The sequence below is a fragment of the Hibiscus syriacus genome, unplaced genomic scaffold, assembly GCF_006381635.1.
Source record: "Hibiscus syriacus cultivar Baekdansim isolate YM2019G1 unplaced genomic scaffold, ASM638163v2 tig00111207_pilon, whole genome shotgun sequence".
Taxonomy (NCBI): Eukaryota; Viridiplantae; Streptophyta; class Magnoliopsida; order Malvales; family Malvaceae; genus Hibiscus; species Hibiscus syriacus.
Genome location: NW_024063019.1, coordinates 120651 through 129214, shown reverse-complemented (window position 1 = coordinate 129214; position 8564 = coordinate 120651). Strand labels below are relative to the sequence as shown.

The window sequence follows — 8564 nt, the reverse complement described above, 5'->3', positions numbered from 1 at the left end:
TGTATAAAAGAGAAATATATGAGATATCCTTCCCATTGGAGGATGTGTAGATCCCGTGATTTCTTTTCAAATTAAGGAATGTTCCCTAATAATTAATTCGAAATAAGTTAATTAATATTCAATAAAAGGATCACACTTTAAATATTGATTCGATTTTTAAATTTCCACCACGACAACATACAAGCGATTAAGTACCGATTTTGGACGTGATGAGGGTGCTTACGCTTCCCCACGCGTAATCGACTCTCAAACCTAAAATGAATCTTTGATAAGCGCAGACCAGTTTTTTTCGTCTTAAAAACAATTTTTCTTAAAATTGTTTTAAAAGGCGTTTTTAGCTATTCGACCTACCTAACCCAAATGTCAATTGCGACTCCTACTCAATTTAATCAAAATAAACAAAAAAATAAATTTTTCCAAATAAATCATAAATTCAAGGTTTTTATCAAAAACTTATTCGTTCATCAAAAAAGACGTAACGACGCCTGGATGATTCAAAAAAATACTTTTAGCACCATTCAAACAAAAAGAGTATAGTTTGATCACTTATTTAGATATTAAGCCAAAGTTTGAACGTCCCTCTTATCTTTTACCTATTATAACTAAAGATGTTGTATTACGCTAAATTTATAATTACTTTCATTTAAATTATATATACAATTGAATGATATGGGATTTTATCCGAAAAGAAATGTCCATCAACTTCGAAATCTCATTTTTCCCCAAGCAAAGCCTATAATTACCATTCAACGTCCCCTCATACCCTCAATTTTATATTAGGTTTCTCCAAATTAAAAAGAAAGTATAAAAAAATAAGAGTAAAGTATACAAATAGTCTCTCAATTATAGAGTATTGTTTTATTGAGTCTTTCAACTATTAAAATTTACAAAATGGTCATTCGATTATAGGACGTTGCTTTGTTGAATCCCCCGACTATTAAATGATATAAAATGGTCACCTGACTACTCATATGTTTCAAACTCATCCTTTTTCATTAGAAAATGATGATAGTCTAAGTTAGGCGTTATTCAGCTGACTGAGATATGCTAAAATCTTATCCAAAAATCTCAAACGACTATCATATCTTAGACATTATGCTAACATCCAACTCAACGACTTTTATTTTTCAACAAAAAGGACTAGTTTGGAACATGTAAATAGTCAGGTGACCATTTTGTAACTTTGAATAGTCAAGGGACTCAACAAAGCAACATCATATAATTGGATGATCATTTTGTATCTTTTAATAGTTATTAGACTTAATAAAGTAAAACTTTATAATCGGGATCCTTTGTGTACTTTACCCAAAATATCATTTTCGATCATATCGGAAAAGCCCTACGATCGTTCTATAAATTCAAATAATTTAACTTGTTTTCTTCTTTTTTCCAATTTCAATTTTAGGGTTTCGACATTTAACTGATTTTTTTGCCACAAAATTCAAAGCAATCTTTTTTGCCTCCATCGCCGAGTTCCAAATTCGGCTTTGTTTTTGTTTTCAACATGTAAAATCTTTCCAAGTAGTTAGGTTTGCTCCGTACAATCAACTAAAAAGCGAGGTTTTGAGATGATGTTTGCTCCCCCTTTTTTTTATTTTTTGTTACATTTTTTCAGTGATTAAAAGGACAAGTTGAAAAAAGGAATCTTGTTGCTAGAAACTCTTTTAATAATTAATTGTACTCTAAAGACGGCTGCCAAATGTTTGCTTCGGATACGATCCCTGCCAGGGATGCCGGTAGAGTAAACACCGCCGGCATGGTGCTGTTCCCAATTCAATTTACATGGCCACATGGTGGGAGAAGTGTCTTCATTTCTGGCTCTTTCAATAGGTGACACTTCTATTTTCTCTTTTAATTTTTTAATTTAAATGTGAAAATTGTGATGTTTAGGCTTATGATTTGTATATATTTGGATTAATGGTTAATGGTTTGAAAATTAAGGTGGGCCGAGCTCGTGCCAATGTCGCAGGTTGAAGGTTCTCCCAATGTCTTTCAAGCTGTTTGTGCCGTATCTCATGGTTGCCATGAGGTTAGTTAGATTGTCCAATATGAATTGGAAATTCAAAACTTATAGAAATATGCGCAATTCCTAACCCCTTTGGTGCTAATTTTTATCAGTTCAACATGTCAAGTACGCTTATTGATAAGATCAGATTAGGATGGCTTTATTGTGTAGCTGTTGTGGAACATGTCAATCCTAATATTTTAGCTTTCTGTTGGTTTGTACTTGCAGTACAAGTTTCTTGTTGATGGTGAATGGCGACATGATGAACGGCAACCTCACAAGAATGGTGACTATGGAATAGTTAATACATTTGACGCTCAGCCTGTTCCTGCACAGGTTCCTCAGGTGCAATCTCGTTTAGATGTACCGAACAACATGGATGTGGATTCTGGTCTCACGGTAAGAGTTAATATTCCATAATTTCATGCATTACTATTTCTTGAAATTATTTTTAGTCTAAGGCCTAGTTTAGCTTTGTGATTGAGTTTAAAAATTGGTATCAAAAGTTAACTCATCATAATGGAAAAAGTAGATCACAAAAGCAGGTAGGAACTTGCTTTTTTTTATTGCTAACAACTCATTGCTATCGAGATTCTTTTTACTGAAATTTTGACCTTGTTTTGAATATGCATTTGCAGTTAAATGCAGTTCTAATGGCAATGTCAAATGGAGACTAATGATTTGGATTCTTTTTACAATAGTTTAAGTTGTCGCAAATCTAGTTACATGTGCAAGCTCTGCACACTGTATATTATTGTTGCTTGCTGCATTTTCATTTTTAATGCATGCTCATCTTGTACCTTGTATATTTTTCATTCATTAATAACTTTTTCTTTCCTTTTACTTTCTTTTGTATGTGGATTTTGATATACCTTTCTGCAATGCAGCATCGAATCTCTACGGTAACACTGAACCAAACAATGCCAAGGATTTCAGAAGAGGACGTACAGGCCTGCCGCAACCGCATCTCCATATTCTTGGCATCACACACTGCTTATGAATTACTACCTGAGTCAGGCAAGGTTTGGATGTATTCCTATTGACCCTTTTTCACATTTCTTTGCATATTTGATTCCGATCGGTGCATGGTAATCCTCTTTGCTAATTTAGACAGATTTGCCTTACAGGTCGTTGCCTTGGATGTTGATTTGCCTGTAAAGCAAGCATTTCATATTCTCTCTGAGCAGGTATCTGTTTAGTTCAGTATAAGATAGGATTAGTGAGATGTCACTGGAGGGAATATAGTTATTTTCATTCAATGCTTCCTGAGTTGTTGGATGAGATACATGTTCTGCCTAGCCACATACTCTGCCAACATAGATAAAAATAAAGAAAGAAGTAGAAATTATGTATTTTTCTTGAGCCTTTTCTAGCTGCAGATGTATCTAGTTTCTCTATTGAAATTATGTATTTTTCGGTAACATCCATGCATATTTTCTTGTTGCTGATAAAAAGTTGGATACATCTTTTCTGAGTCTAGCCGTTTTCAGGGTGTTGCTTTGGCTCCGCTTTGGGACTTTTCCAAGGCGAAGCTTGTTGGAGTTCTTAGTGCTTCAGATTTTATATTGATTTTGAGAGAGGTATGCTTCTAATGTGGAATCATTTTTTTTTGTACTAGCAAGTCTTCCAACGTTTACCAAGATATTTCTTTTTGTTCTAATTCCAAATAACTAGAAAGTTTCAAGATATTAACACTAGATAACTGTCTTGTATATGGATCTTCCGTTCTGTGTACTCTTAATGCTTACACTTTTCTTCATGCAGCTTGGGAATCATGGATCAAATCTTACAGAGGAAGAGCTTGAAACACACACTATTTCTGCTTGGAAAGAGGGAAAGGCATACATGAACCGGCAAGTTGATGGGCATGGGAGACCAATTCCAAAACATCTCATCTATGTTAGTGCTTTGTGTAGTGGTTTGACTTGGATGATAAACTACAAAAGATGTTATTTTCATGCAAGTGCACATGCTCTGTTTCTCCATCTGTATGTTTATATTTTAGTATTGACATAAGCATACATCATCTATGTGTACTGTTAGGTATGGATGGTGACCAGGGTAACTAGATGATTGTTCTGCTATGATGTCTTGCCAGATCCTTGTTTTGGCTCATCTTCCAACGTGGTTGTGCTGCATTTTAAGAATTATATTAAGTGAGAAAACAAGTTCACATCATATTCAGGGCTTAGGTACTATATAGCTGCAAGAATTTTACTGTTGGGGAAAGCACATCTCATTATTATTTAACTAATCAGGCCAAAAACAGCTAAAAAGTGTTCCTTAGAACATTATCTAGCAATCTTGTTAAAAAAGAAAATTTCTGCCAGAAGTCTATGATGGACCTGCTGAAAAATGAGGGCCAAGGTTGGAGTTATTCTGTGCAGCTATTCTCCTGTTGAGGCAACCTTGTTCTATTGCAATGATAGCAATAAATCTACAACCATTTGAGTAATGATTATTCTATTTAATGATGGCAATGGAAAAGAATCAATAATAATGCTCCTCATGAGATAGCCATGTTCATGTAAGAATGGTTTTCATTAGAAAACATTCACCAAGTTCAAGTAGAATGGTTTTCATGAAAAATACACACCCTGTTATTTCCTTTCTTTTGTCCCATAATGGTACATACTATGCTCTATTTTGTTTGGTGTTCTGAGAAGGCTGCATCATTGGATACCTTTCTGCTATATATTCTGATTCATGTCTTTCTGCTTTATCTTTTGTTTCCTCCGTTTCTTGCCATCTGAGAATGTCAGCACATCTTTTAATAGTTGTGTTTATAAGTGGTGTTATTGGCCCTTGTTGATGATGCAGGCTGGGCCATGTGATAATTTGAAGGATGTAGCTTTGAAAATTTTGCAAAGCGGAGTAGCTATAGTTCCTGTTATCCATTCAACCTCAGAAGATGGTTCATTTTCCCAATTATTACATCTTGCTTCTCTTTCTGGAATACTAAAATGTGAGCCTTTTAGTAGTTCTTTTGATTATATATATATATATATATATATATATATATATATATTCTTTTACTTATTTGTTAGCAAGTATATGGTTTCCCTAACCAATGGTGTTGATTTTCTAGGCTTATGCAGGTATTTTAAACATTGTTCTGGTTCTTTGCCCATACTACAATTACCAATTTATGTAATCCCTCTGGGTACATGGGTTCCAAGAATTGGAGAATCCAGCAGTCGGCCGGTTGCGATGCTGAGACCTACTGCTTCTCTTAGTTCCGCATTAAATATGCTAGTTCAAGGTATGCTTCCTGTTTTCTCAACACTTTAAGAGGAGGTATAAGAGAGTATACAGAGTAAAGAGAAGATATGTTGGTTTTGTTGAAGTTACGAACCAGATTAAGCTTCATACCTCAAGATGCAACCAGATAAGATTACTGATAATCATATATTTATGTTTTGCATTTTGGTATAAGTTTTTTCCCTGTTTTCACAGCACGCGTAAGTTCAATACCTATAGTTGACGACAATGACTCGTTACTGGACATATATAGTCGGAGGTAAGGCGTCATTCTCCATTGATTATCTTTCTAGCTAGCAGAACTTAGCGTCAGCCTGGATTTATGGTGGCAATTGTTCATAATTTTGTTGTCTATTTTTTCAGTGATATAACAGCTTTGGCAAAAGGCAGAGATTATATACACAATCTAAATGAAATAACCATTTATCAGGTAACGTTCTGCCTTCTGTTCTTATCTATGGTTTTTTGCATTTGACTACCTAAATGAGGCTGAATGTGTCTAGGAGGTTTTGGTGCTGATAATTCTTAGATATGGATATTTTAAGATTTATCTCCTGAATTTTTGTTGGTAGTCTTTGTGGAAAGCTTTCGTTATTTAAAAAACTATTAGACAAGGAGTTGTTTATCTTCAATTCTGAGTTCTAATTTACTTAGGATTAGGTTTTATCTTTTTAGAATATAAGTTTTCTTAGGAGATAAAGGTTGAGAAAATGTACCTAGTTAAATACTACTTTTGTAATTTGCAGCCTATAAAAGCAGACTGTTTTTTTTTAATTTTTATTTAAAAAAAATACGAACAGAACTTAGGTTCTGTTTTCATTCGACATTTCCCTTTCTAGCTTGGAATATCTCTTCCTTTCTTCTTAGAATATTCAGTCCCAAACAATAGTCATGTTAGACTTGTACTTTGCAATTCAATGGATTTTGATGTTGGCTTTCGTACCTGGTACATTGATTTTAAGTCCTAAGATTGCATGATCGGTAAATCTCATTGAAGAAGCTAAGATGCTAACTGTGAACATGGTTGATGGCCATAAAAAAGGTGTGCATAATGCATGGTTGAACTTAGTAGGGTAGACAGCTAGAAGAATGGATAGAGAGGGTTGGAAAAGTGAAAGAGAATTAATTTCGAGTGTGCTTGCTAGAGAGAACATTAAGAGGAAGTTGGTTGGGGTGGGGTGGGATTGGGGGGGAGGGAGAGGAAAAAAGGTGACCACGTTGAAGTTTACACTTTCTTTTTAATCATCAATGATAATTTTTTGTTGTCTTTTCATTTTTTTTAACTCTATCAAGCCAATTGATGGAAAGAAAATGTTCAAGTTTTTCATCTTTCCTAAGCAAATCAATGGAAAGAAAAAAAGATGTTTTCTACTTCTCATTTTTCTCCAATTCCAATTTTTTCATCATTCCCTTTTTCTAGCCACCTATCAAGCAAAGCTTGAGCGTTTCTCTGATTAAATGAATTTATTACAAAAATGAAAGAATATTTTCCATTTCCAAGTATACACTACATCTACTTGGATTCGACCGATCCTATTGTTTGAAAACCAGTATCTTCTTATTTGCTGAAAACTTGTTTACTATTTTTTCTTCTCTATTTACTCTTTAGGCATTGCAATTGGGACAAGATTCCAACACTCCTTATGAGACAAGAAATCAAAGATGTCAGATGTGTTTGCGCACCGATACATTGCTTAAAGTGATGGAGCAATTGGCGAACCCTGGTGACTCTCTATTTCCCTTTTAAACTCAACCCCTTTTTAACAAGGATAACAATTTTAAGGATGGGTCTCTTTTTCAATTTAGCATTGCAATATATTTAGTAGACATGTATTGGCCTTGGTCAATAAATCATGTATTACAATTTTGAAAAATATTACTCTATGAGATTATATTCCCCAACCTGATTTCAGGTGTTCGACGGCTTGTCATTGTGGAAGCTGGCAGTAACCGTGTAGAAGGCGTCGTCTCGCTTACTGATGTTTTTAGTTTCTTGCTTGGTTAATTTGAAGTAATTGCAGATGAACCTATCTAGGAGAGTGCTTTTGCACTGGACTCCCAGGCCCAATGTTCCAAAGAGACCGCCATACTTGGGTGATCATCGGCTCTCAATTCAACCATTCAATTAACCTCTTGCTTTGTTGCCTTATCTTTTAGAATTATAGGCCAAAGAAAGAGGATGTAATTTAAGAGGATTTCATTTTCCGAAATTCGTTCATCTACTCCTCGCCCATGATTTTCTTGGTAAGTAGATGGCATTCTCTGCAGCGGAGCATGAGACCTATAGTAGTTTATTGTTATCTTCAAAATTATAAGTAAAGAGACCTAAATTAAGCTGTTTTATGGCCTCAATTTTCATTACATTTGTACTTGACATCAGTATTCATGCTAGTATAATCCTTCTGCCCTCTTTTAGGCAATAGCTAAGCGTACTGATTGAATTTAATGCTTTGGAACCCCAGTAGAATAATTCTAGGGTAAACTATAAGTTTAGTACCCTAACTATTTCCTTTGTTCTAGTTTTGTTTTAAAACCAAATTTAAAGTTACATTTTGATTTTATTTTAGTCATCTATCGTTAAAAAAATTAGTGATGTTAACGTGTCATTATAGCGTAATGTCATTCATCTTTGAAAAAAAAATTAAGAAAATATTATGTTAGAAATTATGTTATTTTTTTAACGGTAGGTGATCAAAATAAAACTATAATATAATGTTTGGTATGATTTTGAAGAAAAATAATAGTTCAGTGACTAAAATAGAACAAAAATAATAATTTAGATACTAATAGTTTAGTTTACCTTAAATTCTATTTAACAAGATAAAATAGTTGAGCTCGAAAGAATACAGATAGTTATGTTGGAGTTCGGATGAATAAATTTGTTGTTCCTATGCTCTTTCTACCTATATTTGAATCGAAAAAAGTAACTACTAAATTCTAATTGACTCTTAACTTGGAGTGTGAAGAAATATCAAACACTACACAGTTTAGAGATGACGATTTAACTCAAATTTGAGGGATTTTGATTTGATTCGATAAGATTTTTTTTTGAAAGAATTTTAGGTTTAGATTGGGTTGAATTTTATAAAGGAATAAGATTGGGTTGGGTTGACTTTAGGTGAAGGGTGAAAAAATTATGACTTTACCTAACCAGAGGATAATAGCATAATTTCTTCATCTAAATTTTTAGATATTGTTATAATAACTCTTCTTTCTATTATTTTTTGGGTAAATTACAAATTTCATCAATGAACTTTACTCTCTCTCATATTTTGCTCACTAAACTTTAAGAGTTTTC

The 8564-nt window shown here is 33.7% G+C and overlaps 1 protein-coding gene across 1 annotated transcript; it reads left to right on the top strand.

Annotated features, from left to right (window-relative positions):
* Positions 1 to 1399: 1399 nt before the first annotated feature.
* LOC120155733 (sucrose nonfermenting 4-like protein) lies at positions 1400 to 7607 on the top strand. The gene is made up of 14 exons (XM_039167219.1): positions 1400 to 1466; positions 1614 to 1830; positions 1942 to 2029; positions 2234 to 2404; positions 2893 to 3027; positions 3133 to 3192; positions 3496 to 3585; positions 3770 to 3904; positions 4826 to 4970; positions 5094 to 5267; positions 5462 to 5525; positions 5630 to 5696; positions 6876 to 6990; positions 7180 to 7607. Exons 2-14 carry the CDS (start codon positions 1700 to 1702, stop codon positions 7269 to 7271), a joined length of 1467 nt encoding a protein of 488 aa, XP_039023150.1. The 5' UTR covers positions 1400 to 1466; positions 1614 to 1699; the 3' UTR covers positions 7272 to 7607.
* Positions 7608 to 8564: the final 957 nt, after the last annotated feature.

Excerpts from the sequence above, each read along its gene's own strand:
- LOC120155733 (XM_039167219.1), top strand. The coding sequence starts at position 1,700 with ATGTTTGCTTCGGATACGATCCCTGCCAGGGATGCCGGTAGAGTAAAC. Across the intron at positions 5,268-5,461 it reads ATTAAATATGCTAGTTCAAG|CACGCGTAAGTTCAATACCT; the intron begins GTATGCTTCCTG and ends CTGTTTTCACAG. Across the intron at positions 6,991-7,179 it reads GGAGCAATTGGCGAACCCTG|GTGTTCGACGGCTTGTCATT; the intron begins GTGACTCTCTAT and ends ACCTGATTTCAG.